General features: G+C 42.0%; 1 protein-coding gene across 1 annotated transcript in view; it reads left to right on the forward strand.

The window, feature by feature from the left end:
• The first annotated feature begins 10,589 nt into the window (after positions 1–10,589).
• The window catches only part of LOC102785757 (triple functional domain protein), an 86,233-nt gene continuing 71,434 nt past the window's right edge, over positions 10,590–25,388 (forward strand). The window contains 1 exon segment of the mRNA XM_087835124.1: positions 10,590–11,084. Coding sequence (XP_087691250.1) covers positions 11,015–11,084 — 70 coding nt within the window. The 5' untranslated portion in view covers positions 10,590–11,014.

Genomic DNA, 25,388 nt, shown 5'->3' on the forward strand with positions numbered 1-25,388 from the left:
CTAAAATAATTAATAAAATAGGACCTTATTGTGAATTAACAATAACTTTGCCTTCTTTTTAGTTACAGTACAGTCTGTGGTGTGAGCTACTAAAACCTTTTCTGTAATTTGACAGGTATACCTTTAACAATTAAGCCCCAAAGAGTCGTGCGGACAGATTTCCTTCATGAAATAGAGCCGCATGTCTTTATCATGAAGTAAAACGTGAGATGTGCTGTTGAAGTTCCTCCTTTTTCTTATATTGAGATTTTTGCAGGAAGTCAGTGTGGAGTTAAACCTCTGAAAAATGAGTTTGACATCCCTGTTTTACACAGCTAACTCAACTGAGTTTGTTCTCTGTGTGTGTGTGTGTGTGTGTGTGTGTGTGTGTGTGTGTGTGTGTGTGTGTTATTAGTACGAGATCCCAACGCGCAATAAATCATTGTGACACATAGATGTATGTTGGTACCAAACTATCAGCTGCGAGGGGATATTTCCATTGGCTGCTTTTGGCCTTTGGACACATTTTGAAAGTCACACTCTGTTAAACGACCTCTTGGGGAAATCGTTACTGGCGTCTAATTTTCTGACTTCTCAGCTATTGTGACTGGAAGAAGATACCAAACCACGGGGGCTTTTCTTATTAACTGTCACAGCTGCATTAATGCAGCCATTAATTATCAACAATTCTATAATTGCTCGTTTGCAACTCGTGGAGAGGCCAGTACAATCTTGTGATTTCATTTGTTTATGAAACTGGTTTATGGTGCACCATATTTTCTAACTAAAGTTAAAGACAGGAAGGTCTACTGACCCAAATTCTATAAATGACTGAAAGCCTGCTGTTCTCAGCCGGTACACAGTTGAATTACTGCTACAAGGTTGTTAAGAGTCAGCGGTGGAAAATCAAATGATGGCACATCTTTGCACAGCTGCACCACTGTCTTCCTTTATGCTAATAACACTTGTCCCTCGGAGGCCCTTCAGAAGGTCTCTCACTGCATCTGCTGTGTGAGTCTGGCAGCAGAATTAGTTTATAACACCGGACAGATTACGCCTCAAGCGCGGTGCGGTGTATGCGGTTATGTTACGGCTGACAAGGAAGCCCAATTTGCTGGGGCTTCAGATGAAGTATAAATAACCTCTCAGTCCCTCAGCAGTGCATAAAGATACAGATGGTGCACCTCGAGTTCATCGTGGCAGACTGATTTCAGCGGCTAAACAGAGAAAGCTGCTAGAAATACAAGACTTCAAACATAGTTTTTGAAGGTCTCAACCCTGAAGATGGATTTTCAGAAAAGCTACAGTTAGTGTGCAACGGGGACTAACGCTCCCTGAACCTTTAGTTCCAGTGTCAAAATGACATTTATTCAATCACACGGGACAGCAGTCATAGCCCTGAACACACCAACACAAACTGTCAGTACCAAAATAACACATTCGGTGAAAACGAAACAAAGCATTGCCTACTGTATGCAATACTATATCACATACAACAGGACATACATACAATACAACAGTGCTGTGGATTAGTGGACATCCAGTCCCTCTAGTTTGATCACAGATTCTCTTCAGTGCTATTCTTTGCATTCCTTGGGGAGGAAGAGCTGGAGAGTGCACCACAACTATCTTCTGTGCCTTCTTGTGTTCTGTTGTCTTTCACATCCTCACTCCTCTTCTACAGGCAGGAAGAGGACAAGGCGTGCCCCCTAAACTGTTTATGAAAACTGTTACTTGTGTACGTGGAATAAAAAGAATCTTTCACTTCTCTCATTTTAGGACATTGTGATGGCCAAACCCGCGGCCACACTCTAAAGTCGGTAACTTCTGTATTTTCATTCTTCATTTGAACATAGTAATACATTTTAGTTACCAATAACTTTATTGATTGGTTTGGATACATTTGTTCTATTTGTAAGCGCGCACATTTAGTTTATGTATTCATACTACTTCATTTCTTTGATTTTTGACTAACCTTTGTCTTTTTATTTCTTACCTGCCATCATCCCTGGGAGTTGCTGGACAAAAGATGGCAGCCAGGGTTTGAAACCATTAAATGCAAAGGAAGATAATTGGACCACACCACCACTTCCTGCTGAAGGGGAGAATGTGTGTTTTCTTTACTTTAAAAACAAAGTATTTGTATTTAATTAAATATTTGAGTTTAGGGTTTAATGGGGTTTTTGATTTTCTTCTTTGGTGTTTAGTTTATTAACAAACTAGATTGTACTGCATCATTTGTGATTTATGATTGTGTTTTGTTTGTTACCCCTCATGTGTCACAATGGTCTGATCAGCCATTATATATATGTATACCCTTGTATGTCATTTCATGCTTTAGGTCAGTTATGGTTGTTTGTAGCAGTCATTTGGTTTGTTAAGGTTGCAGTCTTTGCCTGAGTTCACGTGTTTCTTTGACCTCTTTTATAAGCTCAACATTTATTACTTTTGTAAATATAATTTTTGGGGGTTAAATAAATGAAAATTATATTTTTCTAATAATTCCTGGGGCTCCTCCTGTTTTATCAACTCGGTCCATCACAGACATTCTGGCACAAACTAAGTCTGGAAGGAATAAGTGGGTAATATTTCAATCTGCTGAATAGTTCTCCTCTCCAAAATATGTTGGCATTGTTTATTATTTAAGTGCAGAGTGGAGTCCATCTAGTCTTCAAAGTCTGTGAGTCACTTATGTGAGTCTCGTAAAACATATTCATACAGCGTTACTCCAACGGCACCTCAACAGCTGGTTTACAGAGAAACATTGCGGGGTCTGCTCAGGTGAACAGCAGCTACCCATCCAGGAGGAAGCCCAATTAGGTACACCTGTTGAACTCATTATTAATGATGCATTCATGCATGGGGACATGTCTGGTGAAGTTTAAATTGAGCATCAGAAAGGAGAAGAAAGGTCATTAAAGTGACTTTGAATGTATTATTGTTGCTGTTGCCAGATGAGGATGGTCTGAGGATTTCAGAAGCTGCTGATCTACTGGGATTTCCCCACACACCCATCTCGAGGGTTTATAGAGAATGGCCTTAAAAAGAGAAAAGCAGTTCTCTGAGTGAAAATGCCAGAGTTCAGAAGAAAATGGTCAGATGGGGAATACTCTCTTGACACACTTTAGGCCTCTTTGTACCAACTGAGCCTCATTTAAACATCACAGCCTCTCTGAGTGTTGATGCTGACCATCTTTGGGTGGCTGCTTCCAAATAATCATCTCAAACTGGTTTCCTGAACACGACAGTGAGTGCGCTGTACTCAAACGGCCTCCACAGCAGAGCATCTTTGGGTTGGGCTGGAGTGGGGGACTCAGATCGTGGATGTGCAGCTGGAAAATCTGCATTAAAACATGAAAAGGGGGTCCAGCCTGGTATTTGCAAGGTATACCTAATAAATTGGTCACTTAGTCAGTTTAGTAAGGAGAAGGAAAGAGAATAGAAGATATAGAAGAGGATGGATGTGTGTGTTGTGGGTGGAGGGGGCTGTTTATTATAATTTATTGAACTGTGACCATTGGATGAAAGATCTTTTTCCTCGGGTGTCAGTTTGGCTCACTGGTCGAGGAGCTAACCTGCTGCCAGCTGCCGATCGGCCCCGATCTGAGGCCGTCTGCTGTATGCCTCCGCCTGCCCTCCCTCTCTATCTGCTCATCACTGCTCAACTGTCAGTTAAAAGCAAAATTCAAACATAAATATTTAAAAAAGGCAAATATTTTTCCTCTCAGTTTATGCAAACATAAGTGCTCTTTTTTCTAAATATAGCAACATGCTGTGGAAATCAGCATCTTAAGAGTATTCCCTCTGATCCACGACAGAGGTTGGTTTTATTTAGAAATGTCCTCGTTTAAAGTGAAGTGAAGGAGCACTCTTCCAGATTCCTTCTCAAACATTTTGATCACCCCGGGTTATATGTTGTCAAAATGTGCTGTCATTTTGGAGGAAACGGTTTATTCAGTGACTCAAAAACGTCACTTTGACACCATGGAGGAAAGGTTCTGGGTTACAGCCTTTCCCAGGTTAATGCTGCTGTTTTGTTGAATCTCCTGCGTGCTGCTGTTGTATTTTATACCACTGGCCCCTGCAGATTTCGACAGTTATACAGAGAAATGTCAGCACATATTGGAACGCTCTGTTTTCTTCAGATGTGCGACCGATATTGGTCCATCCAAATTGTAGACAACTCAGTCACCTGTCTACATTTCCTAAAACATTTGCACGTGCTAACAAAGCATTCTCCTTATGATGTGACAAAACACTAACTTTTGCACAGAAATGGCCACAAAAGCAGCTTCTCGCACATGCACGCTTTAATCTATCAGTGTGCAGAGTGTGCACGTGTGTGTGTCTTGCACAGTAATAGTCAACCGAAAGAAAGCTTTTGTTAGAGACATGACAGTCCAGTTAACCTCTCAGCCTTTTTCCATTTAGCAGCCGTGATGCACTGACACACCTTCTGTTTCTGTGGCTGTGCCAGTCTCACCCACCCTCTTGTCTTTCTCTCCTTCCACGTAACTGTTACGGAGGAGCAGGAGACGGCCAATGAGAGGACACCGTTCTGCTGTTAGCTGGCCCTGCCTGCAGCAGATCTGGGGAGCCCGGGTTCTGACGCAGAGGTTCGGTGGCACAGTTCAATAGGCGTGACGTAGAGGAAAGTCGGGGATGTGCGAACAAAAGGTGGGGGGGGGGACAGACAGAGCGACGGAGACAGAGCCCCATCACTTCCCGCTTCCTTTCATTTCATTTCAGAGGTTGTCTCAGAGCACAGGAGTAATTACTGCTGACATTTCAGAGGGATATATTGCTATTTGGTAGGGGTTACTGTGGGAATGAAACAACCTGAAGGAAGGAGTCAGCCGTTCGGTGGGTCCGAGTTATTAAAAGGAGATCACCACCACAGAGCCGCGTTCTCATCTGTATAGTTTCATCCCACCTCTTCACATCGTGTTTTATTAATGCGGAATGAAATGTGGCATATCCACCTGGTTTATGTCATTCAGAGCAGCGTCGGGTATTCGTCGAGTTTTTCTTGCAGAAGCGTTGTACAGAATGATAACTCACCTGAGCAGCAAATGACTCATGAAATGCTCATTAGAAGCGATACAGGCATCACTTTAAATTCTAATCCAAACTGATTTAAAGTACTAACGAAATCAACTTTGGACTCACAATTAAAGGCCTTGAAAAGTGTTTTTCTCATTCAGTATCAATCCAAAAGCAGTTTGGTTCACGCTGAAAACAAGATTTTAGCGAAAGTTGAAACCTTCAACTGACTGGTCACATATCTCTCCAGGCACGATGTCTTTATTGGTGTAGTTTCTTGTTCAAAGAAGAGACAAAAAGGTTATATGAGAAGAATTTTGCAAGAGATTTCAAGCTCTTTTTAAAAAATAAAAAATTAAATCATTAATAACAACCGTTTAATTTAAAAGCAAGTACCTCCTCTCTCAGTTAAGTTTGAAAGTTTTAGTCTCTCCCATTGTTGTGGAGGAATTTTGGCCTACTCTTCTTTACAGTGTTGCTTCACCTCAATGAGGTTTGCAAGCATTTGTTTATCCACAGCTCTCTTAAGGTCCTGCTACATTATTTCAATGGGGTTAAAGTCTGGACTTTGACTGTGCCACTGCAACACCATGATTCTTGTCTTTTCCAGCCATGCTGCTGTAGAACGGCTGCTCAGCCAAGTGTTAGCTTTAAGAGAGACGGCCTCACACATTTGACTCTAGAATACTTTGGTATACAAAGTGTCTGTGAAGGTTCTCAGTCATCCAGGTCATCATAGTCCAAGGAGCTTGGAAATAAAAGCATCTGAACTTTAAGTTTCTTCCTTTCATCTGAGAACTTGAAGAAACTTAAAGAAGTCCAGACGCTTTCCTTTCCAAGCTCCTTGGACTTTGGTATACAGAGGACATCATGGCCGACTCAGTGACGGCACAGTGTCCAGGTCCCGTGGCTGTGTTTGTGCTGATATGGCATGTTTGTTTCTTTGCAAACACGACTCTGTGCATTATCGCCAAGCATTGAGAAGATTCAGAAGTCTTAGGGTTTGTTCGGATGCAACTTTGCAAACCTAAGCTGCGCTGCCATGTTCTTTTTAGAGAAAAGAGGCTTTTTCCTGGAAACCTTTCAAATCAAACCATACATGTTCAGTCTTTTTCTAACTGTACTGTCATGAAATCTAACATTTTTGTAGTTTCTCCGAGCACTGGCTGGTCTGACCTTGGGGGGAATTCACCGAGACATCCACTGCTGGGAAGGTTGGCAACGAGCTTTAATGTTTACCGCTCCTGAATAATCTCTTTCTGTTCAGAATGTTTGGAAAAGGTCTTCTGTAGATGAGCCAGACAGCTTCCTTAAGGTCATTGCTGATATTTTTCCACCTTAATCAGTTTATCAAATGCAGTTGATTAGCAGCACTCGGATGCCACTCACCCTCATTTTAAGGCCCGCTAAGAACCTCATGATGTTTATTATATCCTGATATGTAAAACCTTACATACCCATGTGGAAGAAGACCAGTCAGTCACTAGTGTCAGCCTGCCCCCTTCTGGATGTTTCACAAGCAACACACGAGCACCTGCATAAGAAGGCAAAGTAGGTGATAAATGAGCTTCACTTGCTGATTTAAAATGCCAACATACTTTATTTAAAGCAGCTGTTGGTGAGCGAAGAAGATCATTTATTTCTTATGATATCAGCACAGAGGTCTGTGATGTTTAACACAAACTCTGACATGGTCTTTGTTTTACTGGGTAAGAGGCTGGGAATGACATCAGCTGTAGTGGATGCACATTAAGCCACTGACACTCGTCATCTGCTTTAAAGCACAGGTGTCAACCTAATTTCACTTTGATCTTAAGCGGGCTAGAGCCAATGATGTCATCAATGTCTGTACTAGATTGTGGAAAAACAGAAACTCCCTGTTAGTTAATTGTTTATGTATGTGATGGACCGAGCAGTGAAGGAAACTTAAGCACAGGTTAAAGTCAAAAAAAAAAGATTTTTATTTAACCCAACAAACATAATTGGTTAAATCATGCAAAAAGAATCAAAATCTTGGGCCCATAAAAGAGGTCAAAGTAACAGAACACTACTGATAACTCAAACAAACTGACCTCACTTAACAGACAAAGGGGAAACTTAAATAGTGGCTGATCAGCCCACAAAAACAGGAGAAGGGGTAAAACACACAAAACCTAACTAAACCAAACATAATGAACTCCAATCCCCCCCCCCCCCCCCCCCCCCCCCATGGTCCCAAGTTATGGCATGAACCAATTTACAGTCTTCCTTTAAAACTCGCTCCGCCCCTTTTCCACCTCTTGGCTCCTTAATCAAGGGACTGGAACAGCTGCAACTAAGGTAACTCAGAAAACAAAAGATTAATCATACATAACAGTGTAAACTAAAATGTGCGCACTTATTTTAGAATGCAGTGTTATGTGGATATGTGAATTAACTCTAAACAAAAACCAGTTATTTATTGTCCTGTAAATTAATTCCTATATTTAAAGAAAGAGAAATGTGAATGTTACTTATAAGCGTCTACACTAACATGCTGGGTATTACCACTGTGTGGCTGTAAGTGCAGCCATCACAATGTATTACTTATTACCACTGGTGAAGTGTGAGTACCCGTGGATGAAGTCTTTATCATTAATAAAAGCTTTAAAACCTGGAAAAATACAGTCTCAAATGTCTGCCCTCCTGCATGTTTTCCCAAGTCGTCCAGCAACCAGATTGGAGTCTCTGGTGGGCTATTTCTGACCCCAACACCTGATGTTTGACACACCTGTTTTAAAGTGAGACAAGGAACAAGAATAGTTCTCATCTAAGAGGGATTTATTTTTTTGACTTTTTGTTAATGAATGAAGGGGCAGAAAAAAGAAACCCTGTCCAAAGTTGAATTCCACACGTAAAAGGCCGTAAACTGTGAGCACATGCATCATAGTTTGTTTTTGTTTTATTGTTTTTTTCTCATTTTGCAAACACAGGTAAAAATGCATCTTTACTTGTAGATCTGCATTTGAAATCCTGTTGTTAACGGCTGCTTCAGAGGAAAGACTGCAGAGCATCTCCAGTGCAGCGAATACATTACAGCTAAAGGTCACTTTCGTGCTGAACTCCAGTCAGGAGTACATTATAATGTCATCCCACTGATAAATCAATTTTGCTGTGGGACACTACACCTCCTCAGACGTCAATATAACTGTTTTCACTTGCTCAATTATTTGATAGCATGCTGCGTATATGGGTGTAGGAGGTAAGAGTCTGTTTGTGTATTACTTTCACAGGTTACACAGAAATGTTCATGTTATAGAAAACAAACTGATCCTCCTTGTGTAAGCAAGCATAAAAACACAACAACAACACTTCCTCGAGACAGGAAGAACCAGCCTCTGGGTCGACAGACGTCCGACTTAACCGGTTAGAGTGAAAGTAAAGAGATGAGCTTAGAAACCATACAAACAATGAACACCTAGGTTAGTGTGAGTCACAGTAGCCACACCCAGCTGCTGTTCAAGGCTTTGGCCTGTGAGAGGCCAATCGGAAGAAAGCGAGCTCAAAGGAAGGGCAAAGGGAGCAAAACCAGTCTACTTTAAACTGAAACATCAGCTGTGTGATGCTGGAAGACCTCTGCTTGATGAGCTCGAGCTATGTTCTCGTCCCTGCTGTCCCTCGCAGAGTCGAGTGATGGCTATTAACTGGCTCAGTCTTATAAGACCTTACGTCATCCATTTGTTCATCTGGATGTATCTGAATGTTTTTACATTACTTCATCGATCTTCATTTCACAAAAATGCACATGAATTCTGCCTTTACTCCAGCTCAAATCTTCATTTGACACCAGTGCCCCTCACCACAGTTACAGCTCAGCTTTCATAGCTTCCTGCTATTTTGTTGCTTGTCATCAAAAAACAATGAGCCGTGACTCTTATTCACAAATATAGTGCAGACATGATTAAGTTATCCCTCCACATGACCCACTGTGAGATTATTAGAAAAACATGGATTTCTCCCAGCCAATCAGCAAAGATCCGGTTGTGCGACAGATACTGACATATTTGCATCTGACCAATCAATAATGGCCTGGAGCATTTCAAACTTCAGTGTTTTTACGGGATTTGGGAAATTTGAGTTTTTTGCTCCTAACCCACTCCCACACTTGTGGTCGTCACATCAAAACTACCAGTGTGCTGATGAAAACCACGCATTACATAGTTTAAACGTTATTCTATGGGTGTGCCATACTTGTGTTATTTCTAAAAAACAAACAACTTATTATAAACATAGAACAGCAGCAAGTGGTATGTTGGATGTGTTTTGGTTGTTTTAATAATTTAGTAATTCTATGTTTGTAATTAATTTTGTTTTGATTGAATTTCATATAAGAAAAATAGGGAATACCATCAGTTATAATGCTACTTTTTAGTTCTTGTTATGTATTTACAATTTATCTGTCACTGTACATTGTTTTCTGCAGCTCTATACTTCACTGTTGTTGTTTTCCATCAAATTTGGCTGGATATTGACTCAAAAATGCACTTTTTTTCTTTTGCAGCTGTCTACTTTGCTCTTTTATGGAGGAGAGCCCATCAAGTACCATCCGATAGAAAAGCACAACCTGTATTAGGACATATGCACATGCTCATTTCAGTGAATTAACTTAAATCTTTGAAGAAAAGTATAAATGTTGAGACATATTCTTAATATATTACAGCAGCTTTGCCACATACTGTGAAGCATTTGCCTGTGACTAGACAGGGCTGAACTTTGATGTGTTTTATTGTCATGAAAACTGCCAGTGTAAATTTAAGAAAGATTATTATAAATGAATGTTCCTTTAAATCAATGTGGAGTTTTTTTGTATAGGTTTTACATACATGTAAAATGTACACACTCAAGAACCAATATATGGTAACTTTACTGACTTTAATTTGCACTGTTAAAAATTATAAATTTGGAATGTCAATGTATTTCAGTGGGCTTCTTTTGTGGAAACCCACCCAAAAATTTCTATTTTAGACAGAGAAAAAAAAAGAACTTTTCTGTCACGTATGTGTTACTTTGGTGTAGTATGAAAGACTGGAGGAAGTGTTTATCAGTAAGACCAGCTGTAAAATTTATTAAAATATAGTCCAGTAGGCCAAGTGGGAGTCTTTTGAGGGGCCGATTCTGGCCCCGGGGTCTTATGTTTGACACCCCTGCTGTAGACGTTATAGTGGGGAGTAAATGTCTTGCTTTGTAAACATATCACTGATACAGCAGCACTTCCAGGATTGGCCGGCAGATGGCGTGAGTAGTCCAGGTCACAATCAGCGCTCCGGGAAAATATTATCATGAGATGGCCTGGATCAAAACAGAGGACCTTTCATGTATGGCTGTATCCGGGAGGTTATCTTATCTCTGCTCTTTGCTTTCAGTAGGCTAACGTAACGTTTATACACTTTTTATGGTTGAGTCGCTGAAACATTCAGGAGTACTTGAACCATGTGGAACGGTTGTATTTTTTCTCCTTAAAAGTTGGTGCTTTCCCCGAAAGTGTGGGTTAGACAGCTTTTAAACGGGTCCTTTTTACGTATTTACCACGACCGTCGGACTTTATTTTCTTTTCAGTGTTTGTGTCTCGGCTTTTTGTGACCTATATTTCGCCGTAAGTTGGTCGCACACGCGTTAACAGTGACCGCCGTCGTTCGTCGATGACCCAGCCTCTCATTTCCGAAAGCTTACGGAGATTCACCGAGCAGCGACCCAGCCCCTCCCGTCCCCCCCTCTCGTCACCGCTCCAGCGACTCTCCCCTCGGCTCCACTCCGAGGAGGAACCCGGTGCCCCCGGCTGATCGTTTCCAATTACGTTACCCCAAGATGGAGGTCTGCAGATGGCACTGCTAGCGTCAACGACTCCCCGCAACCGTCCGTGTGGCTTTAATGACGCTTTTGTCAGGACAGGAGTGATTGTGTGCCATCTTTTTGTCGATATTTTGGGGGGCTCTACTTGGGAGATACCGAGCTCCAGATTCGGGTTGTGGCAGCCATGAGCTCCGGGGAAGGAGCGGAGGAGACCACGAAGGACGCCAGCGACATAGAGGCGTTCTTCAAAACCGGTAAGCCCAGGAAAAGAGTGGGAGAGGTCGGACTGAGCTCCGCGGAGAGCTCTCCTCTGGTCCAGCTCTGTGAGGGACATTTTTTCCTGTCCATGTTGAAAGGTTTGGGGCTCGCACGGTGAAGAATATGGGAGGTTTTAGCCATTGAATTTCATAACTGTCGACATAAATGAAACTCACAATAAATGCCAGTGACCCACACAGCTGCGGGCATCTCCGAAATATGTTCCTTGACTTCCTTTTCTGAGCAGCTGCATCCTATAGCTCAACCAGACTATGGAAAGACAACGCTTGCCGGGTTGCTAATGACCAGAGTTCCATCTCCGGACACCTCGCCTAGATATTGCAGTATTTTAAGAAGTGCAGCACTCCGTGTTACCAACCTCCCGATCCAATAACTTAAAACCACTCGCATCGATGTAAACTGACAGCAAAAATAAGTGAAATGGCACAGGCTGGCGTTAGGAGAAATAAAAGAAGGGGGTAAAACAGCAATTGTAAATATGCGTTTTCTATTCAAACGCAGCCTGACTGGTTTGGATTCTGCCGACTTTTGGTTATTGGGGTTAATTAAGCGTTAAAGTGGGACAACTGTAATGTATATTTAGGTTTAAGCTAGCGGAGTAGTTTTAGAGTTTATTAGAAAGAGACATAGAGTCGTACACAGCTGTCCGATAATAGACCCAGGAGCTTGCTTATTCCAACAGCAGCTACCAGTGCTGCTAACCTCAGAGCTAGTGAATCCCGATCAGATTTGGTGAATCCTGTTCGCTAGCTGGTTTAGCTTAGTTAGCCTGGCAGTTAAAGCTGGTTTGTTGGTGGGTGTTTTTTTTTGTGTATTGGGAGGAAACGTATATGAGGAGTGTCCGCTTAGCTTTGGTATTCCGTCAAGTCGGTTTTGTTTGTAGTTTTCCATGCTGTCAAAAAAATAGCACAACGGCGCAAGCTATGTAAACAATACCCGGCGTGGCACGTATAGCCTGGGTGTGCACTGTGCAGGATAAGCTAGTTTTGTAACATGGCTAGCAGAAGCGAAAGGGTCTATTTTTCCTCGGTCAAACCTCAGAATGTCAGTGACACACATTTCTCCATGTAACACACACTTTATTATCTCAATATAAAGATGTTATCCCGTCGCATGTGCATAATCGCTAGCATTAGCTAAGCAGGCTAATTTGTCAGCGAGGACTGTGTTGAAGTCTTAACACGGGCCTACAGTCATTGCATCGGCTCCAACAATAGCTCATAAAACATGTTAATTCCTGGGGACACTACCGGACGTCTGAGCACAGTGGAACAGTACAGGCCGTACGATTTGATATCACTTTCACGATTTGACACCGTGAAAACGTGACTTAAGGATGGCGTTTGTTATGCATTTGCATGGCTGTCAGTAAACGTGCAGCATGAAACACACACAGTTTGTACAGATAATCACAATATACTCGAATGAAATGCTGATTCCTGGAAAAAGGTCTGTCTGCAGTGTTTGTGGGTCTTTCATGTGAAAATCCTGTTGAGCCTGTGGACTCTTGCATGTGCTGGATAACCCTTAGCTCATCTCAGAGGGGCTGCTGATTGAGATCCAGTGCTTGATGTCATGTCTGCAAGTGTCATCATCTAACTCCACTTAAATACACCCCAGTGGTTACTGTTGCACGCTGCAAGTTTGTAAGAGTAACCTGCTGAGAAGCGCTAAAACCATTTCTTAGTGAATCGGTTGTTGGTTGCGTATCATGTGTAATGGTATTTGCAGTTTGTTTGTTTGTTTTCAGGTGCCATGCATTTTAGTGCCTGACACAGAAATATACAAGAGTGAAGTGTATGAGGAATAAAATGCAGAGGGTGCTAATGTACTCTGCCAAAAATCACTGCATGTTCTACTACAGTATCACGTGTGGTAGATTTTGAAGTACACTTTAGAGGGGCTGTAAACAAGGATGCGAATGCAGCGTATTGACATTCAGCCTCCTCTGGCTCCTGTGGTTTTGTGTCTAGTGAGATAATAAGCCACAGAGGGAAGTTTGGTATCCGCATTGAGCTGATCTGATGGCTTCCTCTTAAGGAAAGAGAGGCAAGAAGAGGCATCCTGTAACTCGCTAACGACCGCACTTTGTGTGTTTTTGTCGATGTTGCACAGCTGCAGCCATTCTGCCTCACTGTTAATCGGATTTGTCCCTAATTTATTTATTGTATAATTGAAATTTCTAGATATGGCCCCCCACTCCACCCCCTGTTCTTATTACCACAAACCCATCTGCTCCAGTTTTAATTTGTAGTTTAGAAATAGCTCTTTAGTTACCAAAAGAGCTCTTCAGCCTTATATTAACTTTTGTTTGTCTGCGAGAAGCAGTGAGAGCGATAATTAGCTTGTGTTGTGTGTGTGAGCTTAGGGGTTGAGCGTAGCATGGTTTGAGCTGCCTCTGTCGAATTATTAGAACTGAAATTGTTGATACAGTGAGAAGAAATCACACACTCGACGGATCGCGAATGAACATTTCGTGCCATTATCTGCAGCTGGCTTTGTTTAATCGTATGAATATTTTAACACCAGTGTCATTTATATTTCAGGCCAGTCTGTACTTGATGCGTTCAATCAACCTGTCAATGGGCAGAGATTCAAATAGTGACTGTGTTCAAGCACTAACCTTAAACTTTAGGCGACTATTGCTGATTTTTAACACTATGTGAAGCTAAGAGTGACAAGAGTGTGTATCTGTTTGTGTTAAGGGAAAGTATATCCCTGTTTTTCCTTAGAACTGAGCTGATGTGTCGGCCGATACTAGGCCTGCTGATATTTGTTTATGTCAGTTCAGTTTTCAGAGTTTACTGTAGTTAAGAGCTGAAAGACTTCATGCCCAACAACTGGTCTGTTTTAATGGGGAACTTAATTACTACACAGAAAAATTAAGGAGGTATAAAAACAATATCAAACATCTGTATCCATCCAGATTTTCTTAGTCGGTACATTCTCAGTTTTCCTTACTAAAGCCCACTGTGATCAGGAGTCGGCCGCACCAGAAGTTTAGCTACACTTTTAATCCCTCAAGTATATTTATTTTCGTGAAATGAAGGCAAATTTCAACAATACATCTCGTATATGAATATGAGTGGAAGATCCTAAAAACGAAGGTGAGCCAAGTCGAGTAGGTACTAGTGGAAAGGTTTCAGTGCCCGTGTGTCCGGCACTTACAGGGTTGCTTTCAGCAGGACAGTGATTGACAAGACCACCTACTTTATGAGATAATTCTAGTTATGGATGGAGATTTACTGTAAATGTAACTGGACTGGGAAACAACCTGCGAGCCACGTCCAGTGTGCAGCTCTTTAGGGTATAAGGAAATGCTTATTTGTCTGATATGCTGGTTCACACTGTGCAGTCTCCACTTCCTTGAGCTTTCTCCGTTCTGTCTGATAATAAATGAGCTTTTTCTTATTGTTTCAAACCATTTTTAAACGGAGCATCCCTGTGTTGCTGTGAGTCAGCCATGTCTGTAGTGAAACCAGTATTGAAACTAATACAGGCCTCAGCCTACCACTGTCTTTATACAGCCAGCTCAGTGGGAGCTTAAGTGTCACGTTCGGGCTCTCCACCTTTTTGTTTTGCTGCTGAACTTGTGAGAATCTTGTTCTGACAGGTTTGAGTGTCTCGCCACAGGGCAGGCTATGCTTCTTTTTTTTTTCTTTTTTCTTTCCATCCCCAGCTCCATCCTCGTCTCTTTCTTTCCATCCTTTAGTGTTTGGTTTCTTTGTCTTTCCCATGTCTTCTCTCTTTCCTTTCTCGCCTTCCATCCGTCCGTCTGTGTCTCTGCCTGCTGGCTGAGCGTTCATTTGCCGATGTCTGTTTCATGTTTTCCCTCCCTGTTCGTTCATGCTGCGTCGTGTCGGTCCTCTCCGTCCTGATGCAAAATGACAACTAATATTAAAAAAGAAAAATGTTTCCCTGCGTCTCTGTCTATCTCTTTCCTCTCTGTCTCCCAGACTGGAATTAATACCAAGGCCTCAGAGCTGTGATACAGGGAGCTTTGTTGTGGCATGTTGTCAATCCTCAAATTATTCCACTCCGAATGTATCTTTAGCTACACCGACGATGACTCAGAGATTGATTTGGTGTCAGTTTCATACATTTATTACTTGTTGGTAGTGCCGGGGCACCATTCGCAGCGGGAAAATTTACAGTCCTCACTACTGGCCCCTCGTGAATGAACATTTAGAGGCTACAAAGTACCGTTCATAACGTCGGCCTGTGTTTGAATGGACACCAGTGTGTACGTGTGTTTGTGTGCATCTGTGTGTGCAAGAAATTGAGTGAAACAGACAAGCAGGGAAAGAGGGAGGGAGAAATGTGATCCAGAGTTTGCATTTATGACTCAGGCCCATTCACCCAGGTTGAGGTCTGTGCACACGCTCAATGCGAACACACACACACACACTCTCTCTGAGACTAATGGATATTGATCCAGGAGATGGAGACTGATTGAGGTCCCTCAGTGAAGGTTTCCTCCAGGCTTAAAGCTGCCAAGTCAGACGCAGAGCAGAGGCTAAAGCCTAATGCTGCACAAAGCAGATTTCTTTTATCATCCCGTGTTTGTTGGATGGAGGCAAACGAAGGGATTGGTGCATCGCAGATCAATGCAGACAAATAAGTCAAGGCTAAGGTTGTTGTCACTTTGCTTTGCTCTTTTAGCCTAGAAGGGCCCAAATCCAAAATAAATGACTAAATGAATTAAATGAAGTGGTATTAATTCTGTTCTTTAATTGATCAAGTTATTAAAATTTAAGTTGTATCAGTTTTATTTACTGCATTCATTTACACCAACTGGTTTATTTTTCTACATTTCTTTCTATTTGCAATTTGAATTTTTATCAATGCAAATCAGCAAATCAATAGTTTGATTTGTAATTGAGGCATCTATTTACTTTCTCTGAGAAATGTTGGAGACTTGTGAGAGGAAGAATTAAATAAAAATGTTGAACTAGCTACAAAACTCTCCTCTGTATAAATCAACCTAGCATGTAGACTCATTGGCCATTTTATTAGGCGCATCATTTGCCTTTTGAAATGCTCTGATTCTTTGAGACATAGAGTCAACAAGGTGCTGTAGATATTCCTCAGATTTCGGTTTATGTTGACATTACAGCATCACACAGTTGCTGCACGTCCATGTTGGGAATCTCTCATTCCATCAGATCTCTATGATTGAGATCTGGTGGCTGTGGAGCCCATTTGAGTACAGTGAACTCCCTTTCATTTTCATGAAACCAGTGTGAGGTGATTTGAGCTTTGTGACTGTTGGTACACAGTGGGCATAAAGGGATGGACATGTTCAGCAAGGTGTGACGTTAGAATGATGCACAACTGGTATCAAAGTGTGCCTAGAAAATATCTCATCATCACCACGCCGAACCACTAATACAGGATGGTCCATGGGTTCACGTTGTTCTGACCCTACCATCCAAATGTTCCAGCAGAAATTTTAGCTTGAAACCAGACAACGTTTTTCCAGTCTGTTGGCTAATCTTGGTGAACTTGTGCCGGTTAGAGCCCCAGCTTCCTGCTCTTAGATGACAGGAGAACGGGCCAGTGTGGTCTTCTGCTGCTGTAGCCCATCTGCTTCAAGGTTCAGCATGTTGTTGGTGCATAGAAGCTCTTCTGCACACCTTGCTTGTAACAAGTTGCTATTTGACTTACTGTTCTCTTCCTATCATCTCCAAGGAGTCCTCCATTCGCCTCTGACCTCTGGCATCGACAAGGCATTTTCATTCAGAACTGCTGCTCACTGGATATTTTCTCTTTTCCGGAACATTCTCTGTAAACCCTAGAGATGGTTGTGTGGGAAAATCCCAGCAGATCAGCAGTTCCTGAAATACTCAGACCAACCCATCTGGCACCAACAACCGTGCCACGTTCAAAGTCACTTAAAAGTCACTGCTGAAGTCCCTCATTCTGGTTTGAACTACAGCAGGTCCTCCTGACTTTGTCTACAAGCCAACGCATAGAGTTGCTACCACATGATTGGCTGATGAGATATTTGCATTAACGAGCAGTTAAACAGGCATATACTTTAACCTGTTTTTTTTTCTTATTCTTTGTTTTAATAATAAGTGTTTGCATTAAACAGCTATAACCTGCCAAATATCAGGTAATAGGACAGTAAGGGGCAAATGCAGAAATGACAAGCTTGCATCCTGGTGTGTTGTGTATGGCTGTACTGTTTAATTCAGTCAGAATTCATTAAATGTTTCAGAATATAGAAATCAGTGCGTTTGAAACCCAAATGCTGAGATGCTTTGTCTGAGTAATCAAGTGGAACTCGTCTCTGCACTCGGGCATCACGTGGTTCGCAGTACTCTTTGTGAAACCAGTAGTCACTGTTCTCTGTCAATGGCGTTTCACGCTCACTCACACAAGCACTTTCTCCCAATTTGTTGTTCCCACTGACCCCCGTCATTTGTGTTGGTATTGTCACAGCGTGCTACATTCTGCCTTGCTTCACTACACAGGGTGGCTGTTTTTTGTTTTACTCAGGCACACATGAAAATCAGGTCGTCGACACATCTCAGAGTAACCACGCAGAAGAGAGTAAAAAGGGCAGAGTAAATGGGAGCCAGCTGGAGGGAAAGATGATGGTTATGAGAGTTAAAGCTTTTATTTGCCAAAGCAGCTTCAATCAAAAGCAAATGGATGGTTGAGTAAAAAGCCTCTTTTTTTTAAAAAAGGGCCGGAGATTAGGCTAAAATACAAGGATAAAAAAAAGCCTCTTTCTGCTTGAACTGTTCTCTTTATTGTGGCATTAAAAATGTAATGTTTCACTTAGAAAGGCATTCATCCCTTAAAATGAAGCACTAATATAACGCGGAGCACATGGCAACAAGACCAGCAGCTCAGGCACTTGGAAACCATTAGTGCTGCAGAGAGGGGCGCAAACGTCTTTACACGTGGATAAGGAGGGAAATTTCAAGGGATTTCATCAACATATAAATTTTTATATCTGGTGCTAAAACTATAACAAATAATATCACTGAGAGCCATATGTGATCGCTTTTGTGCCAGCATTTGCTTCATGTCCCAAATAAGAAATAACCCCTGTGATATACTCGTGTTTTTGCTCAGAAAATGCTGAGAATCAGCCAGCTAGCAAAATTTGGCTTAAATAATTTAAAGTGCTTACATTTCCCATGAGTAGCTAAGTAAACACATAATCTTTTTCACCCCTTGTAACAGGTGCAGACGCATTAAATTTTAAAGGCATTTTGCAGAGCAAGCCAGACCCCCTAAATCTGCTCTGAGGTCAGTTTGAGAGGAAGGCTAATGTTTTGTTTGTTTGTTTGTTTGTTTGTTTGTTTGTTTGTTTTTTGTGGGAGGGTTTTGTTTTGTTTAAACTGTAATCTGTTGAAAGCTGAGGTTAGGGCTGCACGATTAATCGTTAGAAAATCGCGATCTCGATTCATACTTATGTGCGATCTCATTTCCAAATGACAACGATTTAAAAAAAAAAAAAAAAAAAAAAGACGACGATTGCACCGCATTTTGATCCGGGACGTAATCTGCATGAAAACAAGCGCTCACTCTTCCTGCTCAACAAATGACAAGGGCGGAGCCTTATACCACGTGATACAGAAGCTGTGCCGTGTGATGCTAAAGTTAGCAGGGAAAAAACAACGGAGAGCAAAGTGACAGGAGAAAATCCGTCCCGGTCAACCACCCAAACGTCAATAACGGGAACCTTATACAGCGCTTCCCTATACCCGAAGAACTCCCGCAGGCACAAAGAAATTACGGAGGCTATCACTTATCACCTGACCAAAGATATGGCTCCATCAACACTGTGCAAAACGAGGGATTTAGGAAAATGATCAACACCCTAGACAAACGCTACGCAGTGCCGTCCCGCAACTATTTTTCTATTGTTGCACCACCTGCTCTATACACGCAGCGTCGAGCAACGGTGGAGACGCAATTTCAAGCAGTACAACATTTTGCGGCAACCACAAAACGTGAGACATTTGTTGTTTTATGTTTATTTATTTTTTTATGTTCAGTCTCAACTGTTACGAAGTTGATGTGCAGTTAATAAGCGCAATAAATATTTATACTGGAAAAGAAAATCGTGAGAGAATCGTGATTTCAATTCTAAGCCAAAAAAACCGTGATTCTCATTTTATGCAAAATCGTGCAGCCCTAGCTGAGGTGTTATCGTCAGAGTTTTGGTAAATGATTAACAGGTTGCGAAAGCCATCCTAACATCAAACAGTCATCTTAACAATCACAAGGCAGACACATAAAAGCAGTTAATCTCACAAAAGCAAGGACGGCAAAGAGAAAGTAAATTAACGCTGAGAAGAAGAGTGAGAAAGTGCACTTTAGGGTTGGATTGTTAAGTATTTTCAGCCAGCCTTCATCAGTCCAGCAATCCACCCCTAAAAATGGTCTGGATTAGGTTGCTTTTAGCCATCTGGAAGAAGCAGAAGAAGAAGAATCTAGCTGCGAATCAAGAGCGTGAACAGAGCCTGTGAGCTCAGAGTTGTTTAAATGAACACTTTGGGAGGCGCTTTATTTCCAAAATATAAAAAAATCAAATCATTTTGGCCAACTGGTCACTATAGGTTCATGCCTCTGGTTTTAGCATGAGGTTGCTAAACACACAGCTGTGGTTGTCAGCTTGGCTCTTAACATCTGTGGGTAAACTTTCTGCCCAACTGGCACATTGCATCATCTCGCTCAAGGCATTTGCCGCTCATCTGTGTATCGAATCACAGGCTCGTAAAGACCGGTCATCTGGTTCAGTGTCGGACTGACGTGTTCTAGTGTGCCAACTCAAGATTTGCTCCCCCCACCATCTTTTTAGCATTTTTTATTCTGGTCGAATTTGAATTAATGTCATGAGATGAACCAAGAGGCGACTTTCTAATGGTCGTCTTGTGTTAACTACCAAGTTTATCAATTACGAGCAAATAGATTGAAGGGAAAAAAAGGGAGAACTTTATGAGATCATAACCAACTGATCAGCAATTTTAAAATGCAGTCCAGAAAGGAGATTAGACGCACAATTCTCCTGTGCCAAATGGATATTGGGAAATCTCATAGTAGTAGACAAAGAGGGAAAGATTATTGTTTGACCTGAAAGACTTGGGGTCCACTGCAGAAACGATCGGAAAACCCGACTCACAGATGACTGGCTGGACTATAAAGGCTGTAATTTTTCAATCAGAAGGCAGCGAGTGAAGCCATCAAGAGCCACGAAGTAGAACAAACAGCGTCACTTGATTTGTTTGTAGCCTAAAGGAGAAATGATGTCAGTGTGAACTTTTAGTTGTACACAGTAATATAACACCTAAACTCGAACAAAAAGCCTTAGATTTCTTTTCAGAGGGAACAACGCTCACTTCCTCGACAGTCAAATGCCAATAAACCAGTTTTGTATGTCTTCAGATGTGCCATACATGCCAATGCAAAATGGTCTGCAGGAGCTTACCAACCAGGGAGGACTAGTTCTGGGGTGTTTCTGTATATGTGCAGTGAAGTTTGTTTTTGAAAAATGTTCCAGATGTGTGCAGTGCTTTATGCTGAACGATTAAACTGTACAGATGTATTTCTATGTGATGTGTTAGGCAGCCGAGCAGTGCGACAGTGTGATGATGTGAGCTCTAACAGCATTAGGCATTTTAGAGGTGAGAGTTCATTGGATTACACACGCTGACCTAATCCAATCTGGCACTTTATTCTCTGGGATTACTCTTTGTGTGTGTGTGTGTGTGGGTGTGGGTGTGGCACACATAGAGGTGGAGCAAAGGGTGGATTTGGTGTGTGTCTGTGTGTGTGTGTGTGGGGGGGGGTGGGGGGGGGGTTTGGTGCACATAGGGGTGGAGCAAATTGGTGTGAGTCACCACCCACAGTTACACACGCACAGAGGGGGTGTGTGGAGTTAAACACATGTGGTGATTTGTAAATGTTAGCAGTGCCAAGCTAGCTGTAGCCCTTTGCTTCCAGGTGCTTGTTTGTGGGTTTTCAGTGGTGTGAGAGTAGTTATCATCATCTGCTTAAGAAAATGAATAAAGTTTTGCACATATATACATAAAAATTGGCAAAACTTTAAAGGGCTCCTACCAAGCTTATTTTCAGCTTTTTTTTCTCTTGAAGTGTTAGAGTAGCTTTGCATGATTCACAGTTCAAAATAACCTCTATTTATTTTATACTGGGGCCTGGTTTATCCTGGACTGGAGGTTGCTTGTTCTCACTAGGTAAAATTGGTTGCAAAGAGGTGCACAACCCTCGACTGAAAGCCTCCTTGCAATTGCTTTGGTCAGTAGCGGATTGTTGCAGTTGGTACAGATCTATTTATCTGCAAACTCTCGCCACCTGCTCCCCAAGTGGTAGTGAAACTGAGAACAGTTTGATAAAAACCAAGAACAGAGACGGTTGCCTTAAAAGTAAAAGTCACACAACTTTTACTTCTAAGAAAAATGTTGTCTCCGTTTCTGGATGAATGAATGCTGATTGGTCAGCTGGTTATGGATTTACAGCAGGATATACTCCACACTGATGGCACCGTTTTCTAACTATACTCTAGAAACACTGTTGCATCACAACATTTTTTTATATGTGTAAAACAAGCAGCTGCTTGTTTTGCTCAGAGGTGCCCGCTATCAGGTGGCTACTAGTGGAGATCATCTCCGGGTACTGGCTTTGTGCATAAAATCAAAAGAGCAGATGCCATAAAGCAGCTTGTAGTGCTGTGATGTGGTTAATAATTTACAGTCAAAGCTGTAAAAAGTCTAAAAATTAAAATACATCCATTGTCTCTGCCCCATCTATTGATAACATACGGATATTTGTTCAAAAGTGTTTCCTGCAGCTGCACAGCCCTGTCATTCTGGGCTGTCTTTTGAGTAAACTCTGTGAAACAAGAAGTTCAGTGAGTCTGTGTTCACGAGTATTTAGAAGTAAAAAATAGTAAAAATCGTGTGGTTGTACAACTTCTTTATTTACAGCCAGACGAAAAAACAAAAACAAAAAAAAGAGTCTTAAAAGGAGCATTTAGAGTTTAAAGCCTGAGATTTTGGCTCACAGGGATTAATTACACAGATGCTGACTTCATTATTTGAAACTGTTTTGGGGTTTTTGTTTTTTCCATATAATGAGTATCCAGAATTGTCACAGTGTCTTTATAAAACAGAGAATCCTTAATGGTATGCTTTACACAGATTCTTTTATGCGAATTAATCTGTTCATGAGTGAAAAATACTTTGTGCACACAGCAGCTACAGTTGAAACTACACTGAGTGTGTCAGAGATACTTTGTTTTCATATTTAAAGCAGCAGTGAGGTTTTATCCTGTATCCAGGTATGAACGTTTAACACTTATGGCTATAGGGGCATGTTTTATCTTCCCTTTTTTTTTTAATGTCCAGACTGAGTTTTCAGTCTGTCACCATGGCAACAGCAGCTATCCATGTCACTGTGTCTGACCACGTGTTATTTTTTTTTACAAACAGGTCTATGTAAACCAGGTCGGCAAACGCCTGCACTCTCACTGAGCCTTTACTGCTCGCACAGGCGCATAAGTCACCGCCCAGATCAGAGCAAAGGCCAGCTGATAAGAGCTAATAACCACAGTGAGCTTCTGCAATCTGCAGTTCAAGGGCGGATCACGCTCTGCATTCGGTTGCATTACAAACAGATTTTGCTGTGTGGCGTTAACATGAGGCAGAGCTGCTCGTGAAGCAGCGTGGCTGTCCACGAGAATCCGTGTTAATCACAACCTGCAAAACGAGGTATTTTCGTCTTTAAAACTTTTACAAGGCGAGCGGGAGTGAGGAGGGGTGTCGAGCAGCAGTTGGCCTTTACAAGCACTGTTTTCCCCCTGTTGAATTAAAGTTGCTTAAAATTAAATATAATAATGCCAAATATAGGCCATTAGTGTGGTAAAGTGTTTGTCAGATGTGCAAATGGAAATAATTTGGGCTTTTTTAAAAATCCCCCTCAGGAGCAAGTGAACTGCACACGCACGCACCGCCACACACGCACACACATATGCAAACCTCTCGCCGCTCGCTGCGTGTTTATAAAAAGGAGCTTGTCCCACTTTTTCCCTCTCATCTACCGCGCTCTCGTTCGGTAATTTCTCCGGCGCGATATCTAATTGGCGCAAGCTCGGGAAAGATTTGCCGCCCCGCCGCCGTCTTCCTTAAAAAAAACAACCCAAAACCCAAACTGGAACAAGAGAAGCGAGCGAGTCGAGGGGGAAAAGAGAAAAATGGAGAGAGGATGGAGAAGAAGGAGACAGGAGGTACGTTTTGAGGGGAGAGGAGTCGGGGGGGGGCGGGCGCAGGTTGCGAGTTGCTGTGAAATCTTGTTTGCTGATAGCTGCTGTCTTCATGCAACCTCCTAAGAGGAGCATAAACAGCCAGCTTTTGGAGCGAGGGAGTGATTATTGGGTCGTGCTTGAGCGAGATAAGTGAGTCTGCTCAGTGCAGGTGAAAGAGAAAGAAGAGAGCTGGGAAATTCAAAGAGAGCGAGAGGCAGACGTTGGAAAAACAACGACGAGAGAAGCACCTTTGAGTGGCAAACTGTTAATGAAAGCGGTCACTAAAAAGACTGAATTACCTCACAATTGATTTGGATCGGTTTGAAATATTTGCCAGGATCTGCGGGCTTTTTCTGAGAGCAGAAAGACTGAGAGTGAACCGAACTAGGACAGGTCCTGAAAGACCATTGTACTCCTTTTTCTTTGGGTCTCCAGTGCATTCAAAACTGCTATCTCACTGTTGCCCTCCCCATCTCGCTCACTTTTATCGCTTCCTTTGACTACTTTTCACCTCCTTTTTTTTTCTCCTAGCATCGAGTAATAAAAAGAAAGAAAGAAAAGAAACCAATTCACTGCAAACATCACAATTTGTAGCTTTTTAGGTCTTAAAGCAAAAGGCTGTTGACTGCTGAGCTCCTTGAGATGGTCCCAGAGGTACCAGCTGAAATGAAGAACAGTTTAAAGCGGTGGCCTTTAGCTCTGATCTTCGGGGGCAGAGCCAGGCTTTTTTCATTGTTTTGGCATTCAGCATGGATACACCTGGGATCCATTCTGAGGGCAGATACCAGTGTGGCTAGAAACACGTCTCTAAACGTATAAATGAATATAAAGTACATTCCCAACATTTAGTTTCCTCTTTTCTGCCACAGCTGAGGTTTTGAGTAAAGATTGAGTTAGCTTTCTCTGGCGTGTTTCCTGGTGAGCAGCGTTGGAGTGTGGTTGATGTTTGAGTTATGGTGAATGATGTTTGGGGTTAGATAAGAGCTCTGTTTTACCTGAGTGTTTGCGTGTGGGTGAACGCCAAGCTCTCCGGACTGTTGGTCATGTATATTTCACTGCTTTCTCTCAGTAGTGTGCAAGTAAGCACGTGTATAGTGAGGTTCGTATGCCAAGAACAAACGAGGACGTGGGAATGTCACATTCCTTGAACCTCAGATCAGTCGGAGTGATGAAAGTCATGTATATTTATGTTTTTTTATAGAGAATGAATCATTCTGAAAGAAGAAATTGTGGCGTTTCTGTCCTGATCACTACTCAATCCTGCAAGCACACCGGCTGTGCAGGCAAATATATTTCATTATCTCAGACATATGACATACATATTTTTTTACTGATTCTAATCTCCATATTTTGGTGTAAAATAAAGTTATTAACAGTTATTCGTTGCTTTTGACAAATTAGCAAGCGTACATGTGATGTTTTTCATCTCAGCTTCATAAAGCTGGTATGAAGGTGTTATCCTGAGATCTAAGGGCTACTGCTAAAAATATCAGGAGCCATGAGCAACACAAAATTACTTGACTGTAGTTGTCAGGACAGGCAGTGTTTCCCACGCTTAGACTTTACTTGGGTGGAATGCCAAAGTTCAGCGTAAGCATTTGGCAACTTGGCAAAACAGTTGGCTTTAGCAAAAAAGGTCTTTATGTATTGTCATCCGCAGTTAGTACACAGGTGCATGTTTTGCTCCCTTTTATTTTGAAAGTCCAGTCATTGTTGTTGTGGACTTTAGATTATTTGGTTGTCTCTCATCTCCCAGTTAGAGATGCACAGCTGCTGATGGTAGTCCTCGTTCCTCTTTGGAGAAGTTGGCTTCAAACTGCAGCTCTAACCTGGATCTGCAGGGAGTATCTGACTGCTTCCTGCACCGCCGTGCACAGAACAATTACTCTATCTGTGCGACTAGAGGATTATTGCTCTGTTCTTTTATATTTTCTTTTAACAGTCAAAGTCTTCTAAAAACACAGCAACATTGTTAAGCTTGCCTCTTCCTCCTTTA

The sequence above is a fragment of the Neolamprologus brichardi genome, chromosome 22 (assembly GCF_056152115.1).
Source record: "Neolamprologus brichardi isolate AB-2024 chromosome 22, ASM5615211v1, whole genome shotgun sequence".
Taxonomy (NCBI): domain Eukaryota; kingdom Metazoa; phylum Chordata; class Actinopteri; order Cichliformes; family Cichlidae; genus Neolamprologus; species Neolamprologus brichardi.